The 18,973-nt window shown below is 41.6% G+C and overlaps 1 protein-coding gene across 2 annotated transcripts; it reads right to left on the reverse strand.

Moving 5' to 3' along the window:
- Positions 1-10,157: 10,157 nt before the first annotated feature.
- Positions 10,158-15,331, reverse strand: LOC143418932 (E3 ISG15--protein ligase HERC5-like). 2 transcript variants are annotated; one of them, XR_013098882.1, is made up of 4 exons: positions 14,609-15,331; positions 14,008-14,191; positions 12,648-12,750; positions 10,158-10,917 (listed from the first exon to the last, which is right to left on the reverse strand). XR_013098882.1 is itself a non-coding variant. In XM_076884669.1 (4 exons), exons 1-4 carry the CDS (start codon positions 15,277-15,279, stop codon positions 10,859-10,861), a joined length of 414 nt encoding a protein of 137 aa, XP_076740784.1. In that variant the 5' UTR covers positions 15,280-15,327; the 3' UTR covers positions 10,158-10,858. The 2 variants fall into 2 exon arrangements, 1 of the variants encoding a protein (XP_076740784.1); XM_076884669.1 differs by having other exon boundaries at positions 15,212-15,327.
- Positions 15,332-18,973: the final 3,642 nt, after the last annotated feature.

The raw sequence follows: 18,973 nt of genomic DNA on the forward strand, positions 1-18,973 counted from the left end.
AATGACTTGAAGGAAAACTTCTATAAATAAACAAGTGTGTGTGTGTGTGTTACCCAGAGCAGTGAAGGACTCGTTGCTCATGTAGCAGCTGTTGAATGGCAGCCGCCTCATTTGTGTCGCAGGGAGGGCGGAGACCAGCAGGTGGACCACACCTCCCACTTCCTTATTGGATGACACATCAAGCTCGGTCAGTGCAGTGAGAGAGGGCAGCACCTGGACTGAAAAACAACGAGTCACATGACTGCTGCAGCGAGCATGCGATTAGTGTCCGGCGTGTGAGATTGGTAGCAACTGACTCAGAGCCTCTAGATCATCTCGCGTGAGGCAACACAGGTGGAGGTCGAGTCTCTCCAGGTGTGTGACGTGAGCCAGGTGAAAGGTGAGGCGGCTCAGTCCACCAGCTAGAAGCAGCTTTACAGTATATTAATCAGAACAATGCTGCTCTCTAATGTATCTTGGTAAAGCGCAGAAAAATCTAATGTTTTATATGATACAGTGTGATTTCAGTAACATATCATAATGGAGGCTTCAGCAAGTACTTACGAAGGACATCTTTCCTCTGCTCTTCAGTTAGTTCATCAAATACCTCCCAAAACATCTGTATGGTGGGGTGGCGGTCATGATATCTCCAACCATAACTTGTGTTCTGAAAACAGTGAAAATGACTGTTATAATCATAGAGTTTGTAAGGTCAGGCATACACTATGTTGCCAAAAGTATTCCCTAACACATCCAAATCATTCAATTAATGTGTTCCAATCACTTCCATGGACACAGGTGTATTAAATCAAGCACCTAGGCATGCAGACTACTTCTACAAACATGTGTGAAAGGACGAGTCGCTCTCAGGAACTGAATGAATTCCAGCATGGTAATGTGATAGGATGCACCAGTGCAACAAGTCCAGTCATGAAATTTCCTCGCTATTAAATATTCCATAGTCAGCTGTTAGTGATATTATAACAAAGTGGAAGTAATTGGAAATGACAGCTAGTCAGCTGATGCTAAGGCTCATAGTGCACTTAAGTCACCAATATCTGCAGTCTGCTGTTGTTACAGATGTCCAAACTTCATTGGTTTCCATGGCTGAGCAGCTGCATCCCAGCCTTACACTGACAAACACAATGCAAAGCGTCAGATGGAGTGATTTAAGCATCTCAACACTGGACTCTAAAGCAGTGGAGATGTGTTTACTGGAGTGACGAATCACACTTCTCTGACTGGCAATTCGATGGATGTGTCAGGGTTTGGTGGTTGCCAGAAGTACTTGTCTGACTGCACTGTGCCAAGTGTAAAGTGTGGGCATGTGTGCACATGGCTGGGCACCAGTGCACAATACAAGGTCCATAAAGACATGGATGAGTGAGTTTGGTGTAGAAGAACTGGACTAGCCTGCACAGAGTCCTGACCTCAACCTGATAGAACATCTTTGGGATGAATTAGAGCAGCAACTGTGAGCCAGGCCTTCTCCTCCAACGTCAGTGTCTGACACCACAAATGCACCTCTGGAAGAATAGTCAAAAAATTCCCATAAACACACCTAAACCTTGTGGAAAGCTTTCCCAGAAGAGTGGAAGCAGTTATAGCTGCGAAGGGTGGGCTGACTATTATATTATACTATCATACAAAAGTCTGGATTAAGACTGAGATGTGACTCAAGTTCATATTTGTGTTAAAGCAGCCGACTGAATGCTTTTGACAGTATGCAGTACACAGTTATTGTGCTACAGGACAGCTGTGAAACTACAGCCTGTGTCTGTTTGGCTGACTGTACCTGTTTGAACTTTTCCCAGTCATGCACGTCCTGGCCGACCAGCACTCCCTGCAGCTCCTCTGGTCGAAACAGCCTCACCAAATCCTGCTCACACACCAGGAAGAAGCCTCGCTTGAACTCCTGGAACAGACTCTCCACTGATGTGTTGAAGGCATGATTCACATAGGCCTCCACAAACTCCTTCCTGTTTAGGAGGGAAAATGTTAAATTAGCAAACATTTCACAGAGACAAAGGTGCTGCAGATGAACCTCACAAACACTTCATGTTTTATATTTACCTCATATTAAGACCTACTAAGGACCTGATTGTTTTTAATTATGTCCTGATACATAAAACCTGAGAGCTCACATAACTGCATATGCTCAGAATAGACAGCACACATGGATACAAATTACTGCCTTGCAGCAGCAATCTTCAGACCATCACTATGAGCTCCATCCAAGGTTACACTGTTCCTGTTATTAACAGCAGGGGGCACTATCAGCCACAGACTGGGAGCCAGATATGCTCTGCTGGTGCCTCATTGTTACAAAGGAAAGACTCTATAGTGAGAAACAGCTGAGGGGGAAACACTGATCTGGAAACGTCTGAGTGTTACAGAGGATATACATAGCACTGTGGTTCAGTGTCACACAATCACAAACAAATACAGCAAAGTACTAAAAAGGGTGTTGCCTCCAAAGATTGCTTTTACTGGTTTGGAGCTTAGGAGGCTTAATAACAACAGGCATGAATGAAGACAGATCAGAACAGCTGTTTGATCACAGCATCCAGTACCAACACAATCATCCACACTCAAGAGCCTGTTGGCTTCAGAGTCAGCAGCTGAATGTCTAAAATATCAAATGTCATTTTTGGTCCATCAGCTACAGCATGAACTGCTTAAAGTGAGAAGCAGCCTGAAGCCCGACAGATTCATCTTTCCAGACTGAAAATATCTCAGAGTGAACCGAGTGGTGCGTTTTCAGGGTGATCTCACAAAGTCAAATCCCTTTAATGATGTTCTGTCCTGTCTTCCTCTATCAAAAGCACACAAACACTATAAAACATTGTTTCGGTGCTTTGGGGTTTTGTTTTCTACACAGAGGTATAGCACGACTAGACCCTAAAGGCAGGCTGCTCACCTACAACCAGCTCATGAACATCTTTCCAATGGAGCTCGCTGCCCTTCTCGTGGATGAGGGTCACTGTGATCCTCCGCTGGATCCCCTGCAGCAAACATAACAGGAGCTCAGGATCACAGTGAGCACAGCTAGAGCAACATTACGCTTTAAAAGAAGATATTCAACTGTGTACAAAGGAAGCAGTTACCACTGTGTGAGTAATAAGGAAACAACATGTGCACCAATCCTGTACCTGGGGAGCACTTGCTGAACCTTCTTGGTACCAGCCAGGTGAGCGCTGATATCTGGACACTTCACAGCTCGAGAGCGCTCCATGAGGAGACGAGCATCCCAGCTCTGCAATGGAAAACAGACAATGAATTCTCTGCTTTTTATCATTAGATGTATTTCTGTATTAAAAAATTCCGTTTATTGGGCCACTTTGTGCTAGAAGAATTTTTCCAGCATAAAATAGCCTCTATCATTTCACTAACTAACTTATTTCACTGCTGCTAATGACGTTTCACAAACTGTCACAGGTTTTTTAGCTTCGTTCGTATAAACTTTCTTGTGGTTGAGATTCTCGAGAAAACAGCCAGCACACTGAGCAGCAGAGGGTGACAACAGTTGGTTTATAATACGCTGAGATTTGACAGACAGAGACAGAAGAATGAAGGAGAACAACACAGAGTCACGCTATCAAGGAGAACCTGGACGGTAGATTCAGCAGTTTGGCTTGAAGCTTGCAAACTGTTTTAACTTGTTATGTCCGATTAAGTTTTCCTTCCAGGATGCTCGCCAGTTTTCTTTCACTTGTTTCCTGCCAGCAGAATGCATACACAGCTGCAGTAACTACACACAATGTTGCAGAAAACATGGAGCAGCAACAAACATGTGTTGGTCTCTAATCACCCATTCAAACTCACACAGCGACAGGTCTGTGGTCACTTATATCAGCCAATCAGGGCTAGACTTGGTGTTGCTTAGCAGGGAAAGAAATAAACTCAATGATAATGACGCTCCAGTTTCTCATGAATACGAATCACTTTAAGCAAGTCTGCAGGTTTCATTTAGTGTTTTTAACTAAACTCTTTGATGTAATCATTCTGAGTGCAAATCAAAAGTTGGACCTGTTCAGAAGTGTAGTTGTCGGGCATGTAACCGTTCCTGAAACACGCCACAGTTTGCCGTCCCTGAAGTGAAAGTGACACAAAAGACACAATCCATGTCGACACACAGCGACCTCCATCTCCTCTTCATCCAGTTTGGAGGCCTTCCTTGAAGTCTCTCGTGCTGCTGTCCACTGGGAATCCCCACATGTGCCTCTTCCCCGTGTCTACGACATGTAACAAATATAATAAAATAGCAAGAAATTATAAAGTAAATGACAAGATTTTCCATTTACTCTAATTTAACAGTAGTCATCTTGCAGAAGACAGTCGTTTGGTTACTATAGTAAAAACTATTATGTCACACAAACACAAACACAAAGAACATCAACAATGAGCACCTTTCTTTTTGCTGAAAGTGATATAGCTTTCTGTTACCATCAACTGAAACCGCCAACATTTCAGGTGTGCATGCTGGGCAGCTGAAGCTGACATCACAGCACAGCTGCTCTTCCTCATCAAGAAAGCTGTGCTGCAGTGCATCGCTTTTGGCACGCCCAGTCTGTATGTACAGAAACATAACAGAGGAGTAAATATTTGCATCTGCTTATTGAAAAACAATATCAAAGAAATACTTCACTCAGCCTTCCCCCACACTTGCAGTTGCTTGCAAAAGTATTCGCCCCCCTCAGATCTGTGGCAAGATCTGAAACTGCTGTTCACAAACGCTGTCCATCTAATCTGACTGAGCTGGAGCTGTTTTGCAAAGAAGAATGGGCAAAGATTTCAGTCTCTAGATGTGCAAAGCTGGTAGAGACAGACCCTAAAAGACTGGCAGCTGTAACTGCAGCAAAAGGTGGTTCTACAAAGTATTGAGTCAGGGGGCTGAATAATTACGCACACCCCACTTTGCAGTTATTTATTTGTAAAAAATGTTTGGAATCATGTATGATTTTCCTTCCACTTCTCACGTGTGCACCACTTTGTGTTGGTCTTTCACGTGGAAGTCCAATAAAATTGATTCATGTTTGTGGCTGTAATGTGACAAAATGTGGAAAAGTTCAAGGGGGCCGAATACTTTTGCAAGCCACTGTAGTACCACGCTCCAACAGTTTTGCAAACTAGAGGCCATCCTGCTACACATAAAATATATCAGTGTCATAAATGTTAGTTTAGTCACGTGTTTGTTTATTATCCTTATTGTTTTATCTGGGACTGTTTGCAAACATCTCAGAGAGAGGAGACACCAGCATCTGAACAGAGACTCAAACCAGCAACCTGCAGCTCCCTGCTTGGCTGCTCCAGTTTTCTCCTCTCTCATGTTGCCCACCAGTGATTTCTAGCTGCCCACCCACACAGCAGGCTAGAATATGCACTGAGCCTCAGCACCATGGTTGCAATACTTGGACATGTTTTCTTTATTAAATAATGAACCAGACCCCAAAAAGTAAACAGCTGTTATTGCTAGGCAACGGGAGCAGCATTTGGTGATGCAGCACCTGACATTCCTGACCATGTGGGCGGAGCATGCATGGAATGGAATGTTTTGTAGAACTGTGCAACACAAGCACTTAGTTACAGCATTTTTCATTTTATCCAGACACAGCTAGAGACACATCTACAGCAGCATCTCTGTGCAGGACAGACGACGGTTGAAGAAAAAAACACATCGAAAACTTCACTTCTCTACAAAACTTTGGTTCCTTTGTTTAAAAGGCCAAAATGAATCAAGGGAGATCGAGAAGAGGATTGGTGAGTGCGTCACCATACAGTACAGAACAGTCTGAGCTGATTAAACTACGAGAAGAATTTCAAATAATACAGGCTGAAAATGTCAAATTAAAAGAAGTGGCAGAAGAATCAAGAGGAGAAGCTGAAAATTCAAAGTTTGAAACCGAAGTAGTATTGAAGGAATTACTGCATGTGGGTCTAAAGCTTAAAGGAGAGAAGATGGGAAAACAACAAGCAGAAAATGAGAATGAAAACATCAAGAAAGAACTGTTGGAAGCTCAAAAAGCATTGCAGGAAGAGAAAAGCACAGCACAAGAAGCTAAAAATAAATATCAAACTGCAAAGAAGGAGGCAGAAAATGTGATGCAGGAATTACAGGAGGTGCAGGAAGCTTTTGAAGGGGAGAAAAGGAAAATGCAGTTGGCAGCACAAGAAGCTGAAAATGTAACGGCTGAAGCTGAAATACTCAGGAAGGAATTACTGCATGTAAAGCAACAACTTGAAGAGGAGAAAAAACGTAAACACGAGGCAGAAAATGAGATTGAAAATATGAAGAAAGAATTGTTGGAAGCTCAAAAAGTGTTGGAGGAAGAGAAATTTAAAATACAGGAAGCAAAGAAAGAAATGGAAAATACAAAGAGTTTCACTCAAAACATGAGGAAGAAGTTGCTGGAAACAGAGGAAGAAATAGAAAAAGAGACACATGGAAAATGGGAGGCAAAACAGGAAAGTGAAACTCTGAAGAAGAAACTGATGAAAGTGCAAGAAGAACTTGCAGAAGAGAAAATTGAGTTGAAGGTATTCAAGAAAGAAACGACAGCCTCTGAGGTGACCAAGAAAGGCTGCAAAGATGCACTTAAAGAAATGCAAAAGCACAAAAAGGAAGCTAAAGAGCTCCTGAAACAGAAAGTCAAACTGGCCAAACAGCAGCTGAAAGAAGCATTTAAAGACGCCGAGGAGCAGCTAAACAAAACTTTAAAAGAGCTGAAGGCAAAAGAAAAAGAAAAGAAAGCCGAGGACAGGAGTGGATTCTGGAGCAGACTGCTGAGAAAAAACTGACCCAGCAGCATCAAGTTTAAGGAGAGCAATAGTTTCTTCCTCCTTCCCCCTCTCTCAACCTTTCTTTCACAAAAATCCCCCCAAACTTGACTTGGGACGTTTGTTTGTTTTTAAAAACTCTATTCTGAATACATGTACTGAAATACACAAATAAAAATGCCATAACTTGACCTCACGTTGCCGGCTTCTTTTCTTGTGTGTCTGTGGATGTAAAACAGTAACACACTTTCTGCTCTGTGTGTTTTTAATTGTAAATAAATGCAATATATCTTCATTTTAAAAACTTCTGCTCTAAATCTTTTTTTAGCAAAATGCTTTTTTTGCCCCTTCCTGATTTCTTATGTTTTAACATGTTTGTTACATTTACATGTTTCCGATTTCAAGTGTTAACACAGATGGTCAGAGACAGAGGTCTGGACAGCTCTTTCCCTTTATTTGTATTTATTCAGGTTATTTTTATACTCAAAAATCCATCCACAAGCTTCAACGCGTCCAGAACTCTGCTGCCCGTATCATCACCAGGACCCCTTCTATCCACCACATTACTCCTGTTCTGCAGCAGTTTCACTGGCTCCCGGTCAAATATCGTATCAATTTCAAAATACTCTTGTACACATTTAAGGCTATTCATCATCTCTGCCCTCCATATCTTTCTGATCTGGTTAAGATCACCGCCCCATCTCGTTGTCTCAGATCTACTTCTTCCCTTTCACTCTCCGTCCCCTCCCCCCGTCTTGCCACCATGGGGAGCAGGGCTTTCAGCTGCTCTGCTCCACGACTCTGGAATCCCCTACCTCCTGATTTAAGAAATATCTCTTCCTTCTCTCTCTTTAAGTCCCAACTCAAAACTCACTTGTTCAAAATAGCTTATCCCACATAACCTCTCCACTCTGCTCTTTTAAATTAGTTTATGTCTTATGCTTTTACGATTGTGTAAACTGCTTGTTTTTATGTTGCTTTTTATTCTAATGTGTACAGTGACCTTGAGTGTTTTGAAAGGCGCTTTCAAATAAAATGTATTATTATTATCTTTGAAATATCTCAGTGTGACACTGATACTGTACATGAGTGTGGTAGGTTTTGAAAACAGCATCAGCAGAGTACACAGCAAAGGGGAAAGGAACAATTGTTCCTTTCAAATTTTTTACAAAACATCCAATCCTGGATCATATCCATATCCACTTAGGATCGAGTGATCCAAATACACCACATTGTGACAATAACCATGGCATAGCAGCTGATGAGCAGCAGATAGATACTGCTCATGGCACCACTGGTGCAACTAGACTTGCAGTCAAGACTGCCAAAACCAAGACCAAGACCAGAGGGTATCGAGACCAAGACAAGACTAAGAACAAGTCGAGACCAAGTCGAGACGAGACGAAGTCGAGACGAGACGAGACCAAGACAAACAAAAGAGTCTTTAAACTGCAGCCAGATTCTGCTTCGTTTACGGGTGTCAGGCATATTTATGTGTTTTTGCTTTCACACAGCCCTCCTCACCACTGTCTACTGTCTCACTCACTTACTGAGAGGACAGACGCACCCTCCACTTGACTGTCGAGAAATGCAGATCCAAAAGCAACAACATGGCAGGTCAAGAGACAACAGCAGTATCCTGAGCAGCGAGGGGTCCAGCAGCAACAGCAGTATGTGCAAAAGGCATCAGCAAGGAGAAAACACCATCATCATGACTGGATGGATGGAGATGCATTTCCAACAAGCTGCAAATTCACTGTGTGTGAATGCAAATTGAGAACACTGTCTGAGTTGGACATTTGTTACGTTTGGAGTGAAACGGCAATGGAAGAGACAGTGGGCGTAGATTTCGTTTTGGCATTGGTGGGGACCAATGACCAATGATTCAGGGTTATTTTTCCTTTTTGTCTGTGCTTCTTGATAACAAAAGGAGAAATGGACTTGCCTAAATATCCTCTTCTACATGCTTTTAAACTATTTAAAATTACAATTGATAGTTTTATATGTGAGTTATATAATGCTAAATTACAATTAAACAAATGACTAAGTATTTTAGACTTTCAGTCAGCAAGCCGGCCTAAAAATACATCAACGTAAACACACTGGAGACAAACTGAAATACTGCAAAGAATGTGGGAGAAGCTTCCCCACATCGGGTGACTTAAAACGACATGAACTCTTTCACAGTGGGGTCAAAAAGCACCTCTGTGATCAGTGTGGGTCATCCATCACCACTGCAGGTCAGCTTAAAACACACAAACGAGTCCACACAGGAGAGAAACCATACAAGTGCAGACACTGTGACAAGAGCTTCTCACAGTCAGGTAATCGTAACGAGCATGAACGTACACACATGGAAGGAAACTACAGCTGTGAGCAGTGTGACAAGAGCTTCAGTAATCTCAGTTCATACTCTGCACACAAACGATCCCACGTTACTAATAAACTGTTTCACTGTTACCACTGTGCCAAAACATTCACTTCATCATCTGCTCTGTGCAAACATCAGCGCGATCACGCAGGGCTGAAACCGTTCCCATCACAGGACGACAGCGAATCTGAAGAGAGAGAAACATCCTCTTCTGGTTTCAGAGTCCAACTTAAAACCCTGGAGATCAGGCTCCACAGAGTTCAGGTCGGCTCTCCTTAAAGACCTAATGAGGCTATGAATCAAACTGTTCCTGTAGTTCCATGTTAATCTTTATAAATTGTTCTTCTGTAGTGTTTGTGTTCAGTTGTTACCTTTTTTTTCAGTGGTTGGATGAAAAATCAGTTTCCTGTTGTTCAAGTTTTTATTGAATGTATTTTGTTAAAGTTCTTCAATAAAGTTTAAAAAAAAGTTAAATAAAGAATTGTTTGAACGACAAATATTTTGAGCCATGAAGTCATTTCCTGTATTTCAGAGTAAAGACTGAAGTGACGAATGGAAACATGTTTACAGTCATGGAATAAACACTGATGGGTCATCTGTAGGAAGTTCTATTGCTGACCTGACAGACTCGACCTTGTTTACAAAGAAAGAAAGGAACTGATGACATGTGTCAGCAGAGGCTTTCAGGGTTGTTTAGAGTAGAGCTGATAGTCTTAAAGAACACGGCGATTATGACAATTTAACACAATGACCTGAGAAAAATATCTGTTTCTCTCATTTTTACTGTATTCTGATCAAATTTCCAACATTCTTTTAACATTTCAACCGGATGGCTCCCCGGCCTCAGTCGGGCGATGGGGGTATGCGGTGGGGCGTGGCCTGCGGTGCCGTGCAGGGAGGGCGGACACACCTGCACGGCATCCTTAATCACGTCCGCCAAGAGTACAGTACTACTGTACTCTTGCTTCTTCAAATCGTGTTAAGCAAACCTCAGACTGCAGTAATTAGGGATTTACTGACACCAGGTAAGCAATGTTTAGTGTAAAATACACATTTTTATTGTTCCAACAAATAACCAATGTTACATATGTTAAAGATTTATTATTGGAAATAATTCAACCCCACCAGAATTAAACAAAACACAAAGAATAAAGTGATAAATAATACAGAAGTGCTCTATTGGATTGTATTACATAGTCAGATGTTTATAGCAATATAGTAGTTATAAAGCAATACATTCTCCTGTTCATGTTTGTCTGAGCATAAAAATTAGATTTGATTCATAAGAATTATAATGCAGCAGTAACTTAAATTATTGGATAAATTATGACATATTAAGAAAAGTCAGATAATTCTAAAGTGCCTTATGATGCTGATGCTGTTACACAGCTGTCTTATGTAGGGATGTTGAATTTTTTGCATTTGCTATAGTGTAATATTATTGTAATGCACAGTGTAAATTATCCTGAGGTACCACAGGAAAAGAAGATGAGTTCCAAGAGTACAAATAAATCTCATCCCTCCTCCTCGGCTCAGACACAGTGCACGCTCCTTTAGAGCTGCATACGATCCAGCATCACAGTGTGAAATCTGTATCTGCTAGCAGGGCCTCTGTCAGTCTGTCTCGCATGATCTCCTTAGTTGAGTAAAAAGGCAGATACAGATTAGAGTGACATGTCTCTGACTCAGGGAAGTGCTGCTCACAGGTGCTGCTCTGAATAGCAAAAACCTTCATCTTGACCTGGTCGATGCCAAGAATAGGAGCGCTCTCCTGTAACCAGTCAGGAACCCTGAAGAACAGCAATGGAAAGAAAATATCATTTTACTTATCTTATTTTTTTTGAAAACTTTTACATACCTATACATATACATATCATCATCACATCACAGGAAAAAGTAAGGTAAGGTAACTTTATTTATACCTAAAGGCAAGGTAAATTTGCTTTACAGAAAAATGACAGCATTTGACATCCCTTTAAAAACACACATACCTAGTAAATATATAAAACTCACTGTGACACATACTTTAATATTTCGAATCAAAAACAGTTCTTATTTAATTCAGTGACAGCAACGGGGACAAAGCTATTTTTATAACGCTTTGTCCTGCATCTCGGAAATAGAAACCTCCGTCCTGAGGGAAGAAGCTGAAATTCACCCCTTAGAGGATGGGAACCATTTTTAAGGATTGATAAAGCCATCCTCTGTACCTGCTTAGAGTACAGGGAGGCTAAACAAGACTGTGGCTCACCTATCAGACGACTGGACCATCTCACTATCTGATTTAGAGAGTTTTTCTCTGTGACAGAGGTCTGACCAAACCATGCCACCAAACAAAAGGATAAAACAGACTCAATAAAAGAACGATAAAACAAAGTTAAAATTTTTTGGTCAATGTGGAAATGAACAAGTTTCCTAAGGCAATAAAGGTGCTGGTGACCCTTTTTACAAACTGATTTGCAATTTTGATCAAAGTTCAGTTTTTCATTTATTATGGTCCCAAGATATTTATATGATTGTACTTGCTCTATTTTCTGACCTTTAATTAAAGTAACTGCTTGCCCATTTTGTTGCTTCCTAAAATCAACAACCATGTCTTTTGTTTTAGATATGTTCAGCTGGAGATAAGACTCCTCACACCACTGAACAAAGTCATCAATGACTGGACCGTGGTTAATTTCACCCTCTTTCAGTAAGCTGACAATAACAGAGTCATCTGCATATTTAATAATGACCCTGTTTTCATGTCTGCCCTGACACATATTTGTATAGAGAGTGAATAATAAGGGCGATAGGACGCACCCTTGAGGAGAACCTGTGGAGGAGAACACTGGGTCAGACAGAACCCCATTTATTCTCACTCTTTGTGACCTGTCAGTTAGAAAATCTAAAATCCAGCCCACCAGGTTTTTCCTGATTTCAAACTGTTCTAAAAGTCTTTTAATTAAAATATGGGGCTGTATTGTATTAAAAGCCGAAGAAAAATCAATGAAAAGAAGTCTTGCAAAAGTCCCTTTACTCTCTACATGTTTAAGAATTAGATTTAGTAAAGTCAAAAGTGCGTCCTCCACTCCTCTGTTGGGCCTGTATGCAAACTGCATTGGATATTTTTGCATATTTGTCACATTTATGTGTAATAAGTAAATACAAAACACAATTGTTAATTTATCATTTCATTCATTAAGGGAAAAAATATTCAAGCCTAGCTGGCCCTATGTGAAAAAGCAATGGAGCTCTAAATGTATTAACTGGTGGAAGCATCCTGGCAGCAAGAACTGCAGTCAAGTGTTTGTGATAACTGGTAACGAATCTTTACATAGCTTTGGGAGGAATTTCGGCCCACTTTCCTTGGCATACGTTTTTGATGACTAACTCAACCATAAAGCAGCTTTACAGTGTATTAATCAGAACAATGCTGCTCTCTAATGTATCTTGGTAAAGTGCAGAAAAATCTAATGTTTTATATGATACAGTGTGATTTCAGTAACATATCATAACGGAGGCTTCAGCAAGTACTTACGAAGGAAATCTTTCCTCTGCTCTTCAGTTAGTTCATCAAATACCTCCCAAAACATCTGTATGGTGGGGTGGCGGTCATGATATCTCCAACCATAACTTGTGTTCTGAAAACAGTGAAAATGACTGTTATAATCATAGAGTTTGTAAGGTCAGGCATACACTATGTTGCCAAAAGTATTCCCTAACACATCCAAATCATTCAATTAATGTGTTCCAATCACTTCCATGGACACAGGTGTATTAAATCAAGCACCTAGGCATGCAGACTACTTCTACAAACATGTGTGAAAGGACGAGTCGCTCTCAGGAACTGAATGAATTCCAGCATGGTAATGTGATAGGATGCACCAGTGCAACAAGTCCAGTCATGAAATTTCCTCGCTATTAAATATTCCATAGTCAGCTGTTAGTGATATTATAACAAAGTGGAAGTAATTGGAAATGACAGCTAGTCAGCTGATGCTAAGGCTCATAGTGCACTTAAGTCACCAATATCTGCAGTCTGCTGTTGTTACAGATGTCCAAACTTCATTGGTTTCCATGGCTGAGCAGCTGCATCCCAGCCTTACACTGACAAACACAATGCAAAGCGTCAGATGGAGTGATTTAAGCATCTCAACACTGGACTCTAAAGCAGTGGAGATGTGTTTACTGGAGTGACGAATCACACTTCTCTGACTGGCAATCCGATGGATGTGTCAGGGTTTGGTGGTTGCCAGAAGTACTTGTCTGACTGCACTGTGCCAAGTGTAAAGTGTGGTGGAGGGGCGGTTTTGTTGTGGGGCTGTTTATCGGGAGTTGGGTTCGCCCCCTTAGTGCCGATGAAAGGAACTCTTAATGCTTCAGCATATCAAGACAATTTCATGCTTCCAGTTTGGGGATGGCCACTTTCTGTTCCAACATGGCTGGGCACCAGTGCACAATACAAGGTCCATAAAGACATGGATGAGTGAGTTTGGTGTAGAAGAACTGGACTAGCCTGCACAGAGTCCTGACCTCACCCTGATAGAACATATTTGGGATGAATTAGAGCAGCAACTGTGAGCCAGGCCTTCTCCTCCAACATCAGTGTCTGACACCATAAATGCACCTCTGGAAGAATAGTCAAAAAATTCCCATAAACACACCTAAACCTTGTGGAAAGCTTTTCCAGAAGAGTGGAAGCAGTTATAGCTGCGAAGGGTGGGCTGACTATTATATTATACTATCATACAAAAGTCTGGATTAAGACTGAGATGTGACTCAAGTTCATATTTGTGTTAAAGCAGCCGGCTGAATGCTTTTGGCAGTATGCAGTACACAGTTATTGTGCTACAGGACAGCTGTGAAACTACAGCCTGTGTCTGTTTGGCTGACTGTACCTGTTTGAACTTTTCCCAGTCATGCACGTCCTGGCCGACCAGCACTCCCTGCAGCTCCTCTGGTCGAAACAGCCTCACCAAATCCTGCTCACACACCAGGAAGAAGCCTCGCTTGAACTCCTGGAACAGACTCTCCACTGATGTGTTGAAGGCATGATTCACATAGGCCTCCACAAACTCCTTCCTGTTTAGGAGGGAAAATGTTAAATTAGCAAACATTTCACAGAGACAAAGGTGCTGCAGATGAACCTCACAAACACTTCATGTTTTATATGCTTACCGTATTTCCCGGACTACAAAGCGCACCTGAATATTAGCCGCACAAGCTAAAATCAGGGGAAAATCCTGTTTTGTACATACATTAGCCGCACCTGACCAAAAGCCGCAGGTGTTTCAATATTGACTTATCATATGTAAGAGAATATGCACAAAGCGAATTGTCAGGAAAGAGATGGCTGTTTGGAGACACACCCCTTTTATTAATATTTTGAAAATCAAGTTATGGGTACATATTTGCACATGTGCTGTGCTTCATAAATGAGTAACAAATGTAGTACATAACAGTAACCTACAGCACACCAGAAAAATAGATTCAGACTACCTTTTAGGCTCAGGTGCAGTGACACGGCTTTAACAAGAAGAAAAGTCAGTCATTCACCACCATCTTCCTGCGCACTAAAACCACCAAAGTCCTCTTCTCCAGTGTCGGAAACGAACAGGCTCAGGATGGCTTCGTCATCCACTCTCAGCTTCTTTCCTTCGTTGTCACTTTCAAAACCAAAGATAATCCTCATTGTCATTGTCAGTGTCGGAGTCGAACACCCTCTGAAGGGCCGTGGCGGTGTCCTCCTCTTCATCATGCAGCAGTCCAGCCCTTCGAAATCCGTTGGTGATCGTGGATGTTTGCACACTTTTCCACGCTGTCAGAATCCACCGGTAGAGTTGAGCACAACTTGCTTTTCGCAAGTTTATCGCCGCTCGTCATCCACGACTCCCGCTGAACGCATAGCGCTACTTTGAAGTTTGTTTTTCGCGCTACTTGTACGGCACTATGTTGCCTGGCGGATGGACATGTGACCAACATACCACTCTTGAACCCCGATCCTTCCGCCAGGCAACGTAGTGCCGTACAACAGCGGAACAAACAAAACAAATCGTCTTACGATATCACAAAAATCATGGACAATCTATAGAAAAGCCGCACCTGACTAAAAGCCGCAGGGTCCTGGTGATGATACGGGCAGCAGAGTTCTGGAGTTCTTGACCTGCCATGTTGTTGCTTTTGGATCTGCATTTCTCGACAGTCAAGTGGAGGGTGCGTCTGTCCTCTCAGTAAGTGAGTGAGACAGTAGACAGTGGTGAGGAGGGCTGTGTGAAAGCAAAAACACATAAATATGCCTGACACCCGTAAACGAAGCAGAATCTGGCTGCAGTTTAAAGACTCTTTTGTTTGTCTTGGTCTCGTCTCGTCTCGACTTCGTCTCGTCTCGACTTGGTCTCGACTTGTTCTTAGTCTTGTCTTGGTCTCGATACCCTCTGGTCTTGGTCTTGGTTTTGGCAGTCTTGACTGCAAGTCTAGTTGCACCAGTGGTGCCATGAGCAGTATCTATCTGCTGCTCATCAGCTGCTATGCCATGGTTATTGTCACAATGTGGTGTATTTGGATCACTCGATCCTAAGTGGATATGGATATGATCCAGGATTGGATGTTTTGTAAAAAATTTGAAAGGAACAATTGTTCCTTTCCCCTTTGCTGTGTACTCTGCTGATGCTGTTTTCAAAACCTACCACACTCATGTACAGTATCAGTGTCACACTGAGATATTTCAAAGATAATAATAATACATTTTATTTGAAAGCGCCTTTCAAAACACTCAAGGTCACTGTACACATTAGAATAAAAAGCAACATAAAAACAAGCAGTTTACACAATCGTAAAAGCATAAGACATAAACTAATTTAAAAGAGCAGAGTGGAGAGGTTATGTGGGATAAGCTATTTTGAACAAGTGAGTTTTGAGTTGGGACTTAAAGAGAGAGAAGGAAGAGATATTTCTTAAATCAGGAGGTAGGGGATTCCAGAGTCGTGGAGCAGAGCAGCTGAAAGCCCTGCTCCCCATGGTGGCAAGACGGGGGGAGGGGACGGAGAGTGAAAGGGAAGAAGTAGATCTGAGACAACGAGATGGGGCGGTGATCTTAACCAGATCAGAAAGATATGGAGGGCAGAGATGATGAATAGCCTTAAATGTGTACAAGAGTATTTTGAAATTGATACGATATTTGACCGGGAGCCAGTGAAACTGCTGCAGAACAGGAGTAATGTGGTGGATAGAAGGGGTCCTGGTGATGATACGGGCAGCAGAGTTCTGGACGCGTTGAAGCTTGTGGATGGATTTTTGAGTATAAAAATAACCTGAATAAATACAAATAAAGGGAAAGAGCTGTCCAGACCTCTGTCTCTGACCATCTGTGTTAACACTTGAAATCGGAAACATGTAAATGTAACAAACATGTTAAAACATAAGAAATCAGGAAGGGGCAAAAAAAGCATTTTGCTAAAAAAAGATTTAGAGCAGAAGTTTTTAAAATGAAGATATATTGCATTTATTTACAATTAAAAACACACAGAGCAGAAAGTGTGTTACTGTTTTACATCCACAGACACACAAGAAAAGAAGCCGGCAACGTGAGGTCAAGTTATGGCATTTTTATTTGTGTATTTCAGTACATGTATTCAGAATAGAGTTTTTAAAAACAAACAAACGTCCCAAGTCAAGTTTGGGGGGATTTTTGTGAAAGAAAGGTTGAGAGAGGGGGAAGGAGGAAGAAACTATTGCTCTCCTTAAACTTGATGCTGCTGGGTCAGTTTTTTCTCAGCAGTCTGCTCCAGAATCCACTCCTGTCCTCGGCTTTCTTTTCTTTTTCTTTTGCCTTCAGCTCTTTTAAAGTTTTGTTTAGCTGCTCCTCGGCGTCTTTAAATGCTTCTTTCAGCTGCTGTTTGGCCAGTTTGACTTTCTGTTTCAGGAGCTCTTTAGCTTCCTTTTTGTGCTTTTGCATTTCTTTAAGTGCATCTTTGCAGCCTTTCTTGGTCACCTCAGAGGCTGTCGTTTCTTTCTTGAATACCTTCAACTCAATTTTCTCTTCTGCAAGTTCTTCTTGCACTTTCATCAGTTTCTTCTTCAGAGTTTCACTTTCCTGTTTTGCCTCCCATTTTCCATGTGTCTCTTTTTCTATTTCTTCCTCTGTTTCCAGCAACTTCTTCCTCATGTTTTGAGTGAAACTCTTTGTATTTTCCATTTCTTTCTTTGCTTCCTGTATTTTAAATTTCTCTTCCTCCAACACTTTTTGAGCTTCCAACAATTCTTTCTTCATATTTTCAATCTCATTTTCTGCCTCGTGTTTACGTTTTTTCTCCTCTTCAAGTTGTTGCTTTACATGCAGTAATTCCTTCCTGAGTATTTCAGCTTCAGCCGTTACATTTTCAGCTTCTTGTGCTGCCAACTGCATTTTCCTTTTCTCCCCTTCAAAAGCTTCCTGCACCTCCTGTAATTCCTGCATCACATTTTCTGCCTCCTTCTTTGCAGTTTGATATTTATTTTTAGCTTCTTGTGCTGTGCTTTTCTCTTCCTGCAATGCTTTTTGAGCTTCCAACAGTTCTTTCTTGATGTTTTCATTCTCATTTTCTGCTTGTTGTTTTCCCATCTTCTCTCCTTTAAGCTTTAGACCCACATGCAGTAATTCCTTCAATACTACTTCGGTTTCAAACTTTGAATTTTCAGCTTCTCCTCTTGATTCTTCTGCCACTTCTTTTAATTTGACATTTTCAGCCTGTATTATTTGAAATTCTTCTCGTAGTTTAATCAGCTCAGACTGTTCTGTACTGTATGGTGACGCACTCACCAATCCTCTTCTCGATCTCCCTTGATTCATTTTGGCCTTTTAAACAAAGGAACCAAAGTTTTGTAGAGAAGTGAAGTTTTCGATGTGTTTTTTTCTTCAACCGTCGTCTGTCCTGCACAGAGATGCTGCTGTAGATGTGTCTCTAGCTGTGTCTGGATAAAATGAAAAATGCTGTAACTAAGTGCTTGTGTTGCACAGTTCTACAAAACATTCCATTCCATGCATGCTCCGCCCACATGGTCAGGAATGTCAGGTGCTGCATCACCAAATGCTGCTCCCGTTGCCTAGCAATAACAGCTGTTTACTTTTTGGGGTCTGGTTCATTATTTAATAAAGAAAACATGTCCAAGTATTGCAACCATGGTGCTGAGGCTCAGTGCATATTCTAGCCTGCTGTGTGGGTGGGCAGCTAGAAATCACTGGTGGGCAACATGAGAGAGGAGAAAACTGGAGCAGCCAAGCAGGGAGCTGCAGGTTGCTGGTTTGAGTCTCTGTTCAGATGCTGGTGTCTCCTCTCTCTGAGATGTTTGCAAACAGTCCCAGATAAAACAATAAGGATAATAAACAAACACGTGACTAAACTAACATTTATGACACTGATATATTTTATGTGTAGCAGGATGGCCTCTAGTTTGCAAAACTGTTGGAGCGTGGTACTACAGTGGCTTGCAAAAGTATTCGGCCCCCTTGAACTTTTCCACATTTTGTCACATTACAGCCACAAACATGAATCAATTTTATTGGACTTCCACGTGAAAGACCAACACAAAGTGGTGCACACGTGAGAAGTGGAAGGAAAATCATACATGATTCCAAACATTTTTTACAAATAAATAACTGCAAAGTGGGGTGTGCGTAATTATTCAGCCCCCTGACTCAATACTTTGTAGAACCACCTTTTGCTGCAGTTACAGCTGCCAGTCTTTTAGGGTCTGTCTCTACCAGCTTTGCACATCTAGAGACTGAAATCTTTGCCCATTCTTCTTTGCAAAACAGCTCCAGCTCAGTCAGATTAGATGGACAGCGTTTGTGAACAGCAGTTTCAGATCTTGCCACAGATCTGAGGG

The sequence above is a fragment of the Maylandia zebra genome, linkage group LG6 (assembly GCF_041146795.1).
Source record: "Maylandia zebra isolate NMK-2024a linkage group LG6, Mzebra_GT3a, whole genome shotgun sequence".
Lineage (NCBI taxonomy): Eukaryota > Metazoa > Chordata > Actinopteri > Cichliformes > Cichlidae > Maylandia > Maylandia zebra.

What these genes read in the sequence shown, in the direction of transcription:
- LOC143418932 (XM_076884669.1), bottom strand. Translation starts at nt 15,279, where the DNA reads ATGGCAGGTCAAGAACTCCAGAACTCTGCTGCCCGTATCATCACCAGG. An exon ending in ACCCTGCGGCTTTTAGTCAG is followed by an intron (nt 14,192 to 15,211) that starts GTGCGGCTTTTC and finishes CCTCCTAAACAG; the next exon opens with GAAGGAGTTTGTGGAGGCCT. An exon ending in ACTGGGAAAAGTTCAAACAG is followed by an intron (nt 12,751 to 14,007) that starts GTACAGTCAGCC and finishes CACTGTTTTCAG; the next exon opens with AACACAAGTTATGGTTGGAG.